This window comes from Phyllostomus hastatus, unplaced genomic scaffold (genome assembly GCF_019186645.2).
Source record: "Phyllostomus hastatus isolate PE091 unplaced genomic scaffold, TTU_PhHast_1.1 phas_contig_329, whole genome shotgun sequence".
In the NCBI taxonomy this organism is placed as follows: domain Eukaryota; kingdom Metazoa; phylum Chordata; class Mammalia; order Chiroptera; family Phyllostomidae; genus Phyllostomus; species Phyllostomus hastatus.
This window is the reverse complement of record NW_025333854.1, coordinates 1233914-1251216: the sequence shown is the minus strand read 5'-3', so window position 1 is coordinate 1251216 and position 17303 is coordinate 1233914. Positions and strand designations below refer to the sequence as shown.

Sequence of the window (17303 nt, the reverse complement as noted above, 5' to 3'; positions counted from 1 at the left end):
CCTCTTTTCTCAGGCTCCCAGAGGCCGCCGCGGCCAACCGTGCGTCCGCCAACCGTGCGTCCGCGGGACAGCAAAGGGCTGGGGTGGGGGTGGGGGGCTGCCCGCAGGCCGTGGGGAGGGGCAGCCGTCCACTCCCTGCTCTGCTTTCTCCCGGGCGCTTATCAGGAGTCTATTTTGGGCTTCTTTGGTATTTGAAGCCACCACCGCAATCACTTCTCGGCCAGAACAAATTCTGTTGACAGGAAATTGGAGCGGGGGAGGGGGCGGGCAGCGGGGGGAAGAGGCAACAACAGCAGCAACAGTTCAGGACACTGGTGGCGCCTAAGGAGCAGTGAATCACCCTGAGTGGCGCGGCCGGACTCGGGAAGGGCCGGACTCGAAGGGCCGCAAACGGCTGACTCCGTCTGTGCGACGTCAGACGCCGGGAAGGGGCAGGACGGGCCGGTGGCCGCCCGAGGTGCAGGGCGTGGGGAGCGGATGACCAGACGGCAGCACGGAGGAACTCTTTTGTTCCTTCCCTATCTTTTTTTTTTTAAGATTGTATTTATTTATTTTTAGAGAGGGGGGGAGAAGGAGGGAGGGAAACCTCCACGTGTGGTTGCCTGTCCCACAGCCCCCACTGGGGGTCTGGCCCACAGCCCAGGCCTGTGCCCTGGCTGGGAATTGAACGGGTGACCCTTTGGTTCACAGGCCGGCGCTCAGTCCACTGGGCCACACCAGCCAGGGCAGTTCCTTCCCTATCTTGACTGTGCAGTGGTTACGCTGTCTAAGCTGTCTAAATTCATAGACTTGACCCCAAGAGAGTGAACTTTACTATGTGTAAATCTGAAACAAACAAGTGCTGGCTTCTGCCCGCCCCACACCTCCTGCACACTCGACACGGCGACCCGCCCCACGCCCGCCCACCCAGCTACCTCGCACCGGCCCTCGCAGCCTCGGGCAGCTACCCCGGGCCTCCCCCACAGCGGCAGGCGGCCGTGGGCAGAGCTGGGCGCTGCAGCCCCCGCAGCTCAGGGGCCGCACCGCCGACACGCTCCCGGTCCCTGTCCGTGTGCACGCGGGCAAACCGCTCACCGGCCTGCGCTCGGTCTCCTCCCACCGTGAGTGAGCGTGAGCGAACCCCCAGAACTGCCCCCCGGAACGGCCGTGCACAGAGAGCCCAGGAAAGTGCCCAACGCAGCAGCCGGCCCGTGAAGAGGACAAAACACATGCTTCTTCCCGGTGGTCCTCTCCGCCTGCCGCCGACACCACAGCCACTGTCCATCAGGTCCCCATGGGCCCAGGACACACACGGCCCCATCACAACACGCGAGTCACACCCTGCAGTGCTTTCTCTCCGGACAGTAGGACGTCCGTGCGTGGTCTGACCCCCGAGTCCCGCAGAGACCAGCACGCTCACTGCCGGACTGCCGATCGCCAGTTCGAGAACAGTGCGCCCACCTGGGGGGCCTTCCTGTTGACGAGGGGGCATCGGCAGGGCTGGAGGGGCGCACAGGCCAGAACTCAAGGAGGCCGTCCAGGCGGGACAGCCCAGGAAGGCTTCCCGGGGCTTACGGGCCGGTGCTGCTGCGCACGGAGGAGCGGCCCCCGCGCCGCACGCGACCTGAGCGTTAAAAGGCGAAGGGGAGTGCGTCGTGCCGGACGCCGACACCGCCACGTGGACACGGGAAGTGATCTGTGGAAGCCTGCGCTAGAAATCAAACAGTGTTTGCAGCAGCACGCCAATTTTGTCAGGTGTGCGTGTCAAGTGCGCGTTCACAGACATAGAGAAAGCCCTGGAAAGGTTTGGGACCGGCTCGTTAGAAGAGGTCGTCTCTGGGTCATCATGGCGAGGTCAGCAGTGACACCCACTTCGTTTCCTGGGCTTCTTCCAGTTTGCCCACTGGCTACGCTGATTTCAGAACAGCCGGAAATCGACGAATAACTTTTTTTGAAAAGCTAGTCTAGATCTCATTAACGATGACAGCGTTCCACATCCGGCCCTTGCGTACCTGATGCTAACCGCCTGCGGCGACACACCCTGTGTTTCCACAGTCGTGACCGCGACGCGCACGCCAGCTCCGTGAGGACGCGAGACACGCGGAGCTCCTCCATACAGGACACAGGGGAGCCGTCGGCCGTGGCCGGGAACTCCAGGACCGGCACAGCAGCGCCTCGCCAAGTACCAACCGCACGGGTTTCGCAGCCGGTTCTCTCTTCCGGGCTCCCCGGGGCCGGCGCACGCCAGGGGGTCAGGTGGGCTCCCCGGGGCCGGCACACGGCAGGGGGTCGGGCGGCGCGAGTGGGGGAGGGCGCCCCCTGCAGGGCCGTCTCCACAGTGCTCACTCGTCTCGTCCTTAAGGGAGCTGCATCCCGCAGGTCCTGCCCGGGCACGACTGAGGCGTGTGAACACAGCACGGCACGTTCCGGAAGAACACCAGCGGAGTCACTCCTCTCTCTGCACCAACCACGCGACTCCCGTCCCAGAGAGCCCCCCACCCCCGAGGTCCCCTCACCAACACAGCCTCCCTGGGCAGGGCTGGGCGGGAGGGCCCGTCCGGCCCCCCACTCACTGGGCAGTGGGGCCTGCACTCGGCGAGAAGCGTGGAATCCCCGACTCCTCACACTTGTCTGCCGGGAGCACGAGTCCAGGAGTGTCTCTAGGAGGCTGGGGCTGGGGCTGGGGCTGGGGGCTGGGGGCTGGGGCTGGGGGGGCTGGGGCTGGGGGCCTGGGGCTGGGGCTGGGGGCTGGGGGCTGGGGGCTGGGGGCTGGGGGCTGGGGGGCTGGGGGGCTGGGGGGCTGGGGGCTGGGGGGCTGGGGGGCTGGGGGGCTGGGGGCTGGGGGGCTGGGGGGCTGGGGATCGGGGGCTGGGGCTGGGGCTGGGGCTGGGGGCTGGGAGCCGGGGCAGACTTCAAAACCTTTGAGGAGACCGCTGTAGCAACTGAACTGGTAGAAAAGAAATCAGACTGACTTGATTTCCCCATTCCGGTACAAAGTTAGTGATCTCAGGGCTCAAAACATACACGGGAAATAAATAATTGAAAAATCAAAACTACAAATTTAAAAATCTGAGACCTCGACTGCTTGAAGTTCACAGGCCATGACCTCACTGGAAAGTGCACTGTGTATTTTAAAACTCTGAAGTGTTTATGCAGACCCATCACGTCCAGTCTGAAACTATGCCAGACGGCGAGTGTCCAGAAACTAAAACAAGCTTATACTAAGGTGTGTCTCGGAAGGAAGATATAAAAACTCTTACTCCGGCAGGAAGTCACCAAAGTGGCATATCTAAATTAGTAAGCTTTGTCTAAAATACACACACACTTTTTTCAAAAGGCACACGAGCCAAGACAGTTTGGTCAGTTCCTTTTTTTACTGGTCATGATGGCTGCAGCAGCCAACCAGGTATCTGTTTTCCCAGAAACGTGCGCATGAGCCACTCAAGGCACCGGACGCGGGAGGGGAGCTGAAGGCAGGAGGACGCCCCCGGGTTCTCCCTAGGGTGCGGGGCGGACAGCCCGCGCTGGACGGGCAGCACGGCCCAGCAGGGGCCCGACGCCGGCCCACAGCCGCACAGCCCAGACCCCATGGTCCTTGGTGACAACAGCTCCTTGGAGAAGGACAGCGGCGAGTGACTGGCTGTTCTCAGCAAAGAGCGTTCAGTGGGAGCAGCTCGGCGCCTCCCACGCCGCCCACTTGGAATGGAGCCCCTCCTCCCAGGCCAGCCCGTCGCTCCCCACCCGCACGGGGTGGGCGGTCGGCCCCCCACCGCCCCAGGCCGTCCCCGCTCCGGCTGACATCCCCCCCTTATCCTCAGAACCAGAGGTCCCGCAGGCCGGGCCTGGAGCCCTCCCAGAGCCCTTTCTCCACCCAGTCTCTACTTGGGGGTCTTCCCCCGAAGCCACTACACGCCCCCTTCCCAGTCCTGCTCTTTAAGGTGACCCCAACACCCCAGCCGCCCACCCCCCGGCCCTCCGGCCGCCTCTGTGCCACGAGACCCAGGGAGCGCCTGCCAGACCCGACCCTTGCTGCCCTTTCAGGAGAACGTGGACGCTGTCACCACGGCCCCGCTGAGTCACTGCCCTCGGCTGGCTTTCCAGAAATGCCCCCCGGTCTCCGGCGGGTCCCTCCCGGGCGGGCGCTCTTCAGTCCCGCCAGCGCCAGCCAGTCCGTGCGGTCGGGGCTCCTCATAGCTCCGGCCCCCACCTGCCTGCCTCCTCCTGCTGCTGCAGCCCCTTCCCCGGAGGTCCCCGGTGCGCGCGACTGCAGTCACCACGGAGCGCCGCTGCCCCCCCAAACCAAGAGGCCCCTCGTGAGCACCGGCCCCTTCGTCCACACAGAACCCGACACTTCCTCCTGGAGACCTCGAAGGCGCCTGGAACACGGCTCGCGAGGTGCCGGCCCCTCCTGTTTCGGTTCGGGCCTCCCCAGGGCTCCCAGCTCCGCGGTGGCATGGACCGGCCTCCAGCTGACTGCACAGGCCGGCAGGGTCGGTCGGAACAACCCTGACTGCGTCCCCCCAACTGCCCACACCCCACAGGGTGCCCAAGCCAGCCAGCTCCACCTCCGAGAGGCCTCCCAGACATCCGCTCCTCTCTGTCCGTCCACCACCACCCACTGGCACGCCACTTTCTTGCTTGCACGGTCCAGCAGCCCCTCACTGGCCTTCCTGGGAAACCGATTCTTCTCCGTGCTGGGCCACCGCTCTGCCCCGCAGCCCCTGAAAGCTGTCCTGCTCTTCTGACCCCGAGCCCTTCTCAAACGGCGTCCCAGTGCCCGGGCGTCTCCGCCACAGCGCTCCCCGGGCCCTGTCTGTCCAGGCGCATCTCCGCCAGCTGAGACACGGCCTGGCACACGAGACGTGAGGAACCACCAGTCTCTGCAGAATCAGTGAGGGCCCACCACGTAGGGGACACCAGGCCACGGGCCACGGAGACTCTGCAGGTGAAGACCCAGCCCCTTTGGGATGAAGGAACCGACGCCGTGAACTAACGGGGGGCCACCCCAAGGTGCCCTTCTCGCCCTCTTTACACAAAGGGTCACTGTCTCCGTCTCCTGGGACACGACGCCTCCTCCCTCCGTGACACTTCCCTGCCTCCGACCAAAGTGCACCCTGCCTCGGCTTCGAGGTGGCGCACTTCCCCTTCCCCACAGCCGGGCTGACACGCGAAGGACACCCTGATTGAAGCCAGCCGAGCACCTGTGCGGCAAAAGAAGAAACGCAAGCAGGGCCCCGTGCTCCCTTGTCTCGGGCCCGCTCTGCTTTACCGCACCACTCCCTGAGTGCGCCAGCCAGTCGGGGCCGGGAGCTCTGCCCTGCTCCCTGCTCCCGGCTGACGACACTCCGCGCACTCCGGGCCAGGCTGGACTCAGGCCCAGCCCCCCGCCGGTGCCCTGCAGTTGCTCAGGGTGCCTCTGGCACACCACGCGGCGGCTGACCCTCCTTCCGGGGCAAGGTCTGCTGCCCCTCGGACCCTGCGACACCGGCAAGGCCCAGGGTCTTCTCGCTGCCGTCTGCGTGTGACAAAGCCACACGCGCGCCCAGCGTGCCCCTGCCCACGGGACCACAGGGAGCAGCAGATGCAGGACCCGGGCCCGGCTCCCCGGCCAGCGACCTTCACCACCAGCTCCCCCGTCCGGCCCTCTGCGCCGGCTTCCGCAAGCACATTCCCACTTACCGGAACATCCTTCACGGTGCCACCTCCCGAGCAAGGGGGAAATCCATGCACACAAATGACCTTTGTGAAAGGTGACTCCCTCGTCCGCCGCCAGAGCCGGTCGGCATTCCGACCGCGCTCAGCGCCTCACTCCCGCCCCGGGAAGGAAGCGGGTGTCAACGCAGACACCCGCCATGAGCTAGAGGACTACCCACGGGCGCCCCACGAGGTCCGACAGCATCGCAGTGGAAGCCTGTCCCCAGCGGAGCCACCGGGCCACACAGAGGCCGCATCTGAGAGGGAGGACACTTGATTGAAATTCCTTCCTCTTACCCGCGCTGCTTGGGAACAAGTGAAACGCAATGAACGTCAGCTGCCCTGCCACACTGCATGACCAGGCCAGGCGTATTTCCCAAATCAAATTGGGATGTCACCGAAATACTGAGTTTTCTGAAACAAGTTTTTAAGGAAACTTGTTTTTATAAAAGTATATATTTTAGCCCTGACTGGTGTGGCTCAGTGGGCTGGGTGTGGTCTGGCACACGAAAAGGTCACCAGTTCGATTCCTGGTCAGGGCACATGCCGGGGCTGCTGGCCAGGTCCCTGGCTGGGGGCGAGCAGGAGGCAACCGATGGAGGTTTCTTTTTCTCTCCTCCTCCCCCCCTCCCTCCCCCTCTCTAAAAACAAACAAATAAAACATATGTTTTAAGGACACTTAGACATACATTCAACAAAACGGCAGCCACGCAGACTGTGGCCTGAAATCAGGGCTGCGCAGACACCGCAGACGGGCGTGATCCGTCCGCACTTCTCGAATCCACGGGGAGGAGACAAGACGCACTCTTGCGAGTGGAAAGAAGTCACGACGCGGGCCGGTCACGTTCCGCTCCCCCGACCTGCACTGCGAGAGTCAGCGCTGCGCCAGCCTCCACCCCAGAAGCAGAACCTGCTCCGCTGGGAGCTAAGAGGGGGGAGCTGAGAGCCGCCCGGCACCGCTCCGCCCCGCCCACCCCGCCCACCCCGCACGCCCCGCCCACCCGGCACGCCCCGCCCATGCCTGTGCACGCTCCGCTGTCCCCGCCCACCGCCGGCCCCGCCCACCGCCGGCGCTCCTTTCCCAGGCGCCGTGCTCACCTGCAGGTGAAATCAATCCGCAGGTGGGACCGAGGCGTCTGCTTCCGGAGGAGGGAAATGGGCGGGAAGCCATCGAGGTATTTCTTACAGGGAGCTGGGCACGAGAAACGGAAACACCCGCCGGGTTCCGGTTCCGATTCCAAGCGCCGTTTGAACGGAAGCTAGAACCACACTAAACCGTGTTCCAAAGAAAACCGCCAGCGAGAGACGGTCGGAGTCAAACTGCGGGCGGGGCGGGACGGGGCGGTGGCGCCGGGCGGCTCCCTGAACCGGACGACCACGATGACGACCAGCACTAGCACGGCCTCGCACACCGCCTCCCCCCCGGGGTCCCGAGGGCCCCGGGGCCGCCGTCTGCGTCCTCACTAACGAGGACACCGCCACCCCACGAGGAGTGACCGGTGGAGCCAGAGCTCACGCCCCAGGAGGGCGGCGGGCTCGGGCTCACCGCCGACGGCCCCTGCGGCAAAGACCCGGGCGCCTCCGTGTGCCGCCCCCAGTCCCTCCTCCCCGGTAACACCCCTGGGTTCCGTGGGCCCTGGGGCTTGTCTTCGGAACTCTGCACCGGCCAGGGCGGCGTCCTCCCCGCGGCCGCGGGAAAGCAGTGCTCTCCGCAGAGGTCACCTTGAAGTGCAGGTCGACGTCACGGAAACACCCGCCCACCTCCCCTTACAAGGCCCGTCTCCCTGGCTGTCCGTGACCTCCGCGCCGTGACATGCCAGGCCCTCGACGAGCCGCACGGGCCTCGCTTCTCACGAGGCTGTCTTCCGCAGCAAGCGAGGAGCCACCTGCGGTCCACGGGTTCTGCTTCCCTTCCCCGCCCCTTCTGCGCGCCCAGGCTGAGGGCGCCGAGGGCGGCTGGTGCCTGCAGAGTCCGCCGACGGCTGCGGGAGGCTCCCGCAGGCATTCGGGGAGTGGCGGTGCTCCCCCCTGCTCAGGCCCCGCCCGCCTCCCTCCCTGCTGACGTCAGGGAGCCAAAAGGCCGGCAGAACCTGGCCGAGCAAGCTGCCAATTATCTCAAGAGCTCATCCGCTACACACTTCCTATATGTCATTTTCCCGGGCGCCACACCCTGGAAACATTTCCAAGCAGTGACAGCTGAGCGCTGCCCCTCGAGGCGCTCCCTGCATCTGCTGGAAGGAGCCGCGGAAGGTGGCTGCGCTCGCTGCTCACGTGACTCCCTCCGGTCGGTGCCGAGGACAAAAGTCTCGCCTCCCGGTGCGGGGACGCCTGCAGCAGCCATGCTATTGGAAGACAAGGTCCGTGGGCATGTCACTGAACAGGACGAATGAGTTCTCATCTCCCTGCCTGATCTCCCTCCTGGCAACCTCTCAGGAGTTACTGGGAGTGTGAGCGGCAGAAATCCAGGCGCCTCCCGGAGAGAGCAGACACACGCTCGAACACAGTGAGCCGAGACCGACTCCGCAGCCCCTTCGTACAGAAGGGGAGGGTCGAGCGTAAACCTTCAGGCCGCCCGACGTAACCACTGCCTTCACAGCCCATTAACTTTCCGCGCCCTCTCCATTCACGGCGGTCTTTCCCGAATCCCAGCCCCTCTGCCTTCCAAAGTCACGACCCTCAGAAACGCAGTTCCCCGCTCCTGACCACACCACCCCTCACCTGGTTCCCATCGGCAGGGATTCCCGACCGCTCTACCACCCGCGGAACCCACCCGGTCGCCCGGCGCCGTCCAAGGAGCACGGAACCACCAGTCACCACCACCCACGCTGACCCTGAAAGCAAGGTACAGAACTGACTGCGGAGAAGACCCTGGGTGCACACCGCACTCCAGCCGCACTGGCCTCTCTTCCGTGACGGAGCGCCCGTGGCCCCCCGCCCCGTGCCTGGACCCATCCTCTCCAGCTTCATCCTGAAGTCTCAGTTCAAACGCCTCCTCCTCCGAGAAGCCCTCCCGAGGTGCCACCCCACAATGCCTCACTCTCTCCTAGCCGGCCTTCGTTTTTTCACAGCACCTGCAGACGCCTGCGGCTGTCCCACAGGTCAGCACGGGGACCCTGTCACCTTCCCCAGGGGCACTGACAGCTCCCAGCACTGCAGTAAGCACGGAGCGGGGGTTTCATAAGGAAGGAAGTGAAAGCTGAAGCAAAATCAGCATTTTAAAAACAGGACGCTGTGCTCACACATCGAAACACAGAACGACGCACATCCAAGCAAGCACCTGACCGGAGAAACAAGGGGGGTGGGGGGAGGGGTGGTAAGAGAGGGGTTACAGTTACACAGTAGGTGGTTTTCCTGTGCTGGCTGCTTAATTGCAGAGAAAAGTCAAATTAATAGAATTTACACAAATGAGGACGCACAACTAAGGTCCCTCCAAACTCTTAGGAACGTGAAGCCCGTTTTTCACGCGGGGCGCAACCATCTCCAAAGCCTGGGCAGCGCGTACAGAGTCGGCGATGGAGCGCGCAGCCACGCCCACACCGACTGCCCCCCGAGCAAGGTCACCACGACCTGGAGGTCGCGCCCGCGTGTGGCCCTACACGGGGCGGACAAACACCGCCGCTGCGAGAGGCTCTGCCAGCCTCGAAGCTTGCCGCGGCCGCTCACGGGAAATGCTCCCGGGAAATGCTCCCGGGAAATGCTCCCGGGCGTGTGAGTGTGTCTGTTCCCGGCACAAAGCCGGCTGACGTTACTTCTAATGAAATAATCACGAGGTTACGGCTGGCAGGGTGCTAGAGAACTAACTTTATTTGACAAACACGCATCACGCATGAGCACAACACGCTGCTCTGAGCCCTTCCCGCATGGACTCATTCGATACCACCACGCGGGGTCGGTATTTACACCACAACACAACCGAGGAAGCTGAGGCACGGGGAGGAGGCGGACTGCCGTCCCACAGCGGGTGAGTGCGGGGGCTGGGAAGGGAGCCCCGAGTCCATCACCAGGCGGCCTCGCTGACGTTTTCAGGAAAAGCGTGCGTTTAGAGAGAACAAGCCCTTCCCAGTGCCAGGCCAGTCTGTTACGCAAAAACGACTCTGTCTTCTGGGCTCTGACCCTGGGCAGCGAGAAGGCCGAGGGGAAGGTGGGAGCAGGAGAGAGTGCAGGGGTTGTGGGGGCAGTCATGAAAACAAGGCGAAGAGGGACAGCAGCGGGGCAGGAGGCCAGGAGTCGGCACCCCTCCGACTCATCCACGTGACGCAGGCTGCTTCTGAACAGAACAGAGACAAGGCCCGCGGAGCCCGGACCGGCGCATCCCCAGCACCGCGCGTTTCCATCCCCCGGGGGCCGCACCGCGCCACCTACACGAGGAGGGAGCAGGCAATCACCATTCCAAATCCCTCCCACAAAACCCAAACTCGGCGTTAACTGATCCCCTGGAAACCTGGAGCTCAGCGACTTTCTGCTAACTCCGGTCTTTTCCAGCAGGGTGCACAGTGGCAGCCTGGCCCCGATTCCCGGCCCCAGAGAACCAGGACGGCGCCCCAGAGCAGCCGCACGCACGCAGGGAATCCTGGTGCAGCTCGCTCACCAAGATGACTAAGCAGGAGAGAGATCGGTCCAGAGTCGTCACGCGCACAGGCGTTTCCGACGGCGGCAACTCAGAGAGAGCACGAGGGATTTACAGTTCCTAACGGCCGTGGGGGAACACCCCCAAACACTGCCATCTCTCTTCCAAGCGAGCTAAACCGCGTGGAAACCCAGCCGTGCGGCGGCAACAGCAGGGGAGCGGCAGCTTCCTCGGGCCTCTGCTTTCGCTCCGGGCCGGCCACTCACCGGCAGAGAACGCCCGGCCTGCAGCAGGGCTGCAGCCTGACCCCAGCACGTGCCAGGTCTGACAAATGCTGGCTCCCTCTGGGAGACTCCTCCCCTGCTCTGCGGCTGGGAGGACAGGGAAGCAGCCCAGCCGGCCTCGCTCAGAAGCGAAGGGGTCTGGGTGGGGACGGGCACGGGGTCCTCCTCTCCTCTCTCCCGAGGGACGCCCCTGGACTCCCAGTGGGGTTCGGCCCCCACATACCCCTGCGAGCCGCAGCGCACGTGCTCCACCTCACCCCCCGCACGTCCCGGCTCAGCCGGGCCCTCCCTGAACCTGCTCAGAACGCTCGCACCCGCCCAGAGCTGGACCAGCACCTTGAAGTCCACCCGAGGCAGGAACGCCGCAGCCCACCTGCCCTCGCCCCCCAAGGCCGGCCACCAGGCTGCTGCTGTGCCCGGCATCGCCAGGGTGCCATGTGGCCTCCCACGACACCGGAGGCCGGGAAAGGATCAAAAGTTAACATGCCGTGTGTGGTTTCCATTGAATGTGTATCACCTTCACGCCACTGTCAGGTCCAAAAAGAAAAAAAGCCCTGGCTGGGGTGGCTCAGTGGTCGGAGCACTGACCTGAGAACCAAACAGTCGCCAGTTCGATTCCCAGTCAGGGCACAGGCCTGGGTTTCAGGCCAGGTCCCCAGGTGGCCCGAAGCAACTGATGGATGTTTCTCTCCCTCCCTTCCCCTCTCGCTGAAAAATAAATCAATAAAATCTTAAAAAATAAATAGAACAAATCGAACTGTCCTAAACAGGGGACCGTCTGCACTTACTTACTTACTGTTATCTTCAGTCCCTCACCAGCGCACAGACGTACTGAGTACGAAACAAACACGTCCTCGAGGACGTGTGCTGGAATCGGTGAGTGTCAGGAGACAAGGAAGGGCATAAGTGCTGAGAGCAGTGAGCACGTGGCCCTCTCACTACACACTGGGTGTCCTCCCCGGAGGAGGAGGTGATGGAGGGTCAGGCAGGACACCGCTCCTCGGGGACGACAACCCCGCAGGGGCAGAGCGGTGTCAGCGTCCCGGTGATAACCGCCAGGGAAGCGCAAGGGACAGGATCCCACAACCACCTCGTGGTTCACACTCGCCGCCAAGGTTTCCTGCTCCGACGGCGGGCTTCGACCCGCCAGAGCGGCGACACCGCCCCGGGAGCACGCCGGGACACCAGGACCCCTCCCTGCCCGGCAAGCCCACGCCGAGGCCACGAGTCCCCGTCTGCACCGGCCGTCACGGGCGGCGGCGGCGGCGAGCGCAGGGAGGGAAGCCACCTCCGATCTGATCTGTCCTGGACGCACGTGAGGACGGTCCGTGGAGTCCAGGCGGAAGAGCAGCGCCTCCCATCGGGCGTTCAAGGGGACTCAGCGGAGGCACTGTCCTCCCAGGCAGAGGCGGGGCGTCGGGGGGACCGCCAGGGAGGTGGAACAGGCCCCGGCGGCCGGACCAGGAAGCACCGCCCCCTCCAGGCCTTCGGGCGGCGAAGGGGGTTACCAGAACCCAGGAAGACCTGTACCTGGAGCTGGCGGGCGCAGGGGCCACGGAACAGAAGGAGTGACCCGGTCACAAAACGCTGAGCAGCTCCGGCGACCACACCAGCGGCAGGCCAGGCCTCCCGCTCACGTCCCGTCGGCCACGGCCAACCAGGCACCTGAGAGCAGGAGCTCAGCCGCCACAGCCCATGGAAGTCACTTCCCAGAGCGCAGAGCAGGGCAGGGGAGAGGGCAATGATCTGGAGGGCACGGGAGGGCATTCTAAGTGCCTGCCACCCCGCAAAACACAGGCCCACCAGCGGTTTGCCAGTCCCACCAAATCTGGACAGCACGGGCGGCCCCCCGCGAAGTCACAGGTGCTCACCTGAGCTCCTGCCGCCCTCTATCAGCCTGGGACAGGGACAGGAAGACTCTGAAAGGAACTCCAGGCCACTGTGGTCATTGCTGCATCTCTAACAGTAAACAGACGCCCGCTTATCTACACGGCCCCGTCCCTGAGACCACTCCCTTCTCCACACTCAAAGGGCACCCGGTCCAGACCTCCACTAGCCTCCTTATCGCGATGGACCCTAGCCTCTGGGCGGCGTCTCCCGCACTAGACCCTGAGCTGATTCAGGGCGGGGCTTCCCCACCCACCTTCGTGTCCCCACCACCTCCGGGACCCGGCCAGGGGGCAGCCTTCAGTCGGCGTGCCCTGAGCCCATCAGTGGACTCGGGGTCCCTTGGCAGGCAGCCTGAAGCCACGGTGGATAAAACCCGGAACGACCCTCGGCGGCTGAACAGCAACAAGCTTCGTGCAGGGCCTGGCCCCGCCCTGGGGAGACCCAGGGCAGCTTCCTCCTACGCTCCGAACGCCACGGCCTTTCCGACAGAGCTCACCCTCAAGGGGCCAGAGGAAGGCGGCCAGACGGTGCTCGGCTCCGGGAGGAGACCTAGCGCGTCCTCTCTGGAGAGTCTCACTCCTTTTCCGACAACCCACCAGCCCTACCAAGGGCACTGAGAGTCCGGGGGCGTCGCAGGGAGGAGTTCACGGCCACAGGGGCGACAGTGTTGGCGTGCAGGTGCGAGTGCCGATCTGCTCCGCGGCCGCCTGGGCAGACACCACCCTCCATAAAACTATAAAGCAGCCACGTGACTCACGCAGCACTGTCCTGTTAAAATGGATACACTGTTTGATGCTGGGTGGCTATTATCAGGACCTGGAACATGTTTACATTATAATTATGAGTCACTCTCACATAACCCTGTACTCGCGGAGTGCTTAATCATCTTTCTGCTGGAGCAGTCAACTCTCACCTGCAGCTCTCCGCGGAGAAAGTTAATGCCAGCTTGGTAACCCTCTTTCTGCTACCGTGACTTTGGGCTGCCAGGAAGGTGAATAAAAATAAATTTAAAATGACTTGGACTGCACTAGAAAGGTGAGCTTGCTATAAAAAAAACACGCCGTCTTCCAAAACACAGCACGGGAAGATTCTGCCTCTATGGCATCACTGCGCCCCGCCCGCCCCCCCCCCCCAACTGCTGTCTGTAACAGAGCTGATGCTCTTACCTGTGCGGGCATCTTATTACCCAACTGAAGTAGGCCAGTGCTTCATTTCACAGTTAGAAAAGGGGAATTTGGGTCTCATCGTCACAATACATTGAGTTACCACTTTAAAAACTAGAAAACTCCAATAATAGAAAAGCAGATGAAACGTGTTTCGAATAGATCACCTTTCTTTTCCGAAAACATACTCAATTGATAAATCCCCAAAACAAGCTCTTTCCACAACCATCCAGGACGTTTAAAACCCGAAGCACAATGTTGTCGCCTTGATAGAAACCCTGTGCCTCTCAGGTCCCCTCTGAAGGCCAACGACGCCGGCGCCTGGGTGACAACCCAGACTAGAGGAAGCTGTGACCCCTGACCCCGCACTGCGCCCCACGTCCACTTAAAAGGCAAACACGCAGCCCATCTGCCGCGGCCTGCGTCGTCCCGTTAGCTTCGGCTCCCTCAGAGTGTGATGAAGTCTCATTTGTCAGGCAAGACAGTGCTGGGCTCAGAGAAACATGATGTTTGCTTTGTAAGTGACGACCTCCCACAGGGCAGGAAAAGGGGAAATTCTGGCCGAACGGCAGTGTAACCAAATCACCTCTGACCCAGCACGGCCCTCTTCCTTGGTGAAAATGTGAGCGAAGCCTGGCAACACTGAGCACACGCCAAAATGCAAAGGTAAGCTTCCTGTGGAAAATAAGGAAATTTGAATATGTTTCAATAGCATTATTAATAGGTCCTGACATCTGAAGCGATCACTTGTGACCTGTGTTTCTATAAAAACGGTGCTCCAAAATTGCGTTTCCCTTCCCTGACCTGAATTCCTAGCCTTCACTGCCTGCGGAACAATACAGAAAGTGTCTCGGTAAACAATAAAAATGTTTCACAATAAAAATAACCGAAAGGGAATCTCCGTCCACAAACACCAGGTCACCGAAAGCATGGGTCTTCAGCAAGACTTGGAGCCCGGAGGGGGCAGGGGTGAGGCAGGAGCGCGAGACTGCGCTGATCCCGGGGTTCCCTGCCACCACGGGGGCCCCCCGCAGACCCCGAGCCCCGCAGGCCCGGAGCCCCCGCAGACCCCGAGCCCCCACGCAGTCCCGCACTGGACTGCTCCCGAGTCACCGGGCTGCGGCCTGGGACGCTGCCGGGGCCGTGGCGCCGATACCCACACGGAGGCAGGGCTACCCAGCCCTCCGGCGGGTCTTATCGCGGTTCCCACGCGTGTACGGAGTTCACAACGCCCTGCCTTAACAACACTGTGTATTTTAAAAGGTGCAAGTGCCTCCCTCCAACGCCCATCGCTGGTTCGGATGCCTCCAGCTCCGTCTCGTCCAGGCCAAGGAGCCGCGGGCGAGCCGGGGCTGAGCGCTCGCGTCAGGGCGACGCCGCGCCAGGGCTGTCACAGCAGAGCCGAGCCGCGCCGCGCAGGCGAGGGGCGCGCGGAGGAGCAGCGGCAGTTCGGGGTGCCCCCCCACCCCCCAAAGAAAAAGCAAAAGCAAGCTTCTGCAGACCTCGGGGCAGAAACCTGGCACCCTCACCCCCTCGCAACCTGACAATTTACAACCTGGTAACACCTTCTAATTAGGAGCGTTCTGGCCTTTTATAGTCGGAAAATTAAACTGCTTCCCAGCAGGGAGATAAAGCGGGCAGCGGCGCCTGTCTGCGGGACCCCCCGCCCCGGGGCTGCAGCCCGCGACTCCGGTCGCTCCCGAAGCCGCAGGGCCGAGGGCACCCTACGCCGGGGGCAGCAGCGGGCGCGGCGGGCCGGGCGGGCGCGGACGGGCGGGCGCGAAGAAGCGGGCGGGGGGCGGGGCGCAGCCCCAAGCGGGGTCCCGGCGGCGGCGGCGGCGGCGGAGGGGGGCGGCGCGGACGTACCCAGCAGCACGCACAGCAGATCCAGGGCCACGTACGGCAGCCGCGTCCGGTCGAACATGGTCGCGGCCCGGGCGGCGGACAGCGCGCCGATTCACGCACGAGTCCCGGCCGGGCAGCCGCCGAGGGCGAACCGGGCGGGCGGGTGGCGGTCGGACGGCAGCTATGGCGCCGGACCCTCCCCCACAGCGCCGCAACCTCCGGGTCGGGGCCGACACTCCTCGGACGCTCTCCGCCGGCCCGGCCCGCCCCGCGGCTCACCGCCCGGATCGCAGCGCCCTCTCCAACAGGCGGGGCGCCCGCGCTCGAGCTTTAAGGATGGGGAGCGCTGGGAAGGGGCGGCGCAGCACGGGACCGGCAGCGGCGCGCTGCCTCCCCGGCTGAGCGGGCGCGGCGGGGGCGGGCCCGCGGGGCGCCACTCAGGGGCGCTCCGCCAATCAGTGCCCGCCGCCCCGCCCGGCTCGCGGGGGCCGCCCCAGAAGCAGGATGCGCGGTGGCTGGGTGGAGCCTGGGGGCGTCTCCGGGGCGGGCGGGACCGCGGCGCCGTGACCCGCGCACCAGCTGCGGGGGTTTGCTGCTTGGTAGGGAGACCTCGGACCCCGGCAGGACCCCGGAGCCCCGGCTGCCGCCGGCTCTCCTCCACGGCTAGGCACTGACGAAGACCCTCCCTCCGTCTCCGAGCCCTCGAATCACCTAGGCCTACACCTGGGCCTGCAAGCCCGGCCCGGAACCTGCGAAACCGTCCCTTGCGGCCTCGTTGCCTCTGATAAGGGATCCGATTTCTCATCCTCCAGCTTTGGTAGACCAGCCCACGGCCTGCCCTAAGTAACGCGCCCCCGCCCTTACTGCTCCGGGCGGTAATTTTCCACCCACTGGCCCTCAGCTGTGCTGCGGTATGCGGAGCGGAGCGCGGCTCCTCTGCTGCCGTGGGCTTGTACTTGCAAAAGCCGCTCCTACCACGGGAACAAGTGTCACCTACTCTCTTTCAACAGCAGGCAGCTCCCCTCTCACCCCGACTCGGGAGGACTCCAGCTGAGGTTTAGTCATCTCGGCTTCCCAACCTGTAAAACTGGATGCCGAATATCCCCGTTCTATGTTGTAGTCAGGGGCCGGTGAAGTCTGGGGAAAGTAATGGGCGGGTGTTTCATAGAAGGTTCAGCCCTCTCTAGGTGTTAGAGATCAGTGTCTTTCCTCCTTGCTCCATCTTCTCATGCAAATCGAAAGCTGTAATTACTACCTCTAAAACTTTTCTTGCAAAATACTTCTAAAATAAAATCAATGGAGAGATAAATAATGTTATCCTGGGGGGGGGGGGTCTAAGAGTACTACGTGATCCCCACAACCAAAAAAATGTATTCGAAGAAGCAAGTTTTCCTTTAAAAGGACTGTGAATGTAGGATTTCACTTTTTATTTTTATCTTTTAAAAGCTTTAAACGATTTATACCTGAGAGATAATGCCTTAGTTTATTCTGTGGCTTCTCTGACTTCCAGATTAAAAGGCCCCCAGATTGGAAGGCCACAAGAAATTGAAATTACTTGTGGCCTCTCAAGTATTCAGTATTCATTCAAAAAACATTCATTGAGACTGGGGACCAGACATAATCCAGGGGCAGTGCTTTATCTAAACAACTTTTGAAAGGAACATTCACTTTTGAAATACTTTTTCAAAAGGAAGCCCGTATTGGTTCACATGTGCCTGTTCATTGTTTCTTCACTCATCCCTTCATTCCTTCTACATTCCTTCTACACTGAGCCTGCAGCGGGGATGAGACCCACCGCACAGCTGCGGAGGGGCTGGAGCGCAGGCAGGGTGGGTACCCTCCAGCAGTCGGCTCCCGAGTCGGAAAGACGGGCCTGTATAA

The 17303-nt window shown here is 62.9% G+C and overlaps 1 protein-coding gene across 3 annotated transcripts in view; it reads right to left on the bottom strand.

Moving 5' to 3' along the window:
* The window catches only part of PLPP1 (phospholipid phosphatase 1), a 37904-nt gene extending 22077 nt beyond the window's left edge, over window positions 1-15827 (bottom strand). For 2 of the 3 annotated variants that reach the window (XM_045839864.1, XM_045839867.1), the window contains exon 1: window positions 15444-15827. In XM_045839864.1, the coding sequence (XP_045695820.1) occupies window positions 15444-15501 (58 nt within the window). In that variant the 5' untranslated portion in view covers window positions 15502-15827. The remainder of the gene's footprint in view (window positions 1-15443) is intronic. The other variant, XM_045839865.1, reaches the window with a different exon arrangement.
* Between the last annotated feature and the right edge of the window lie 1476 nt (window positions 15828-17303).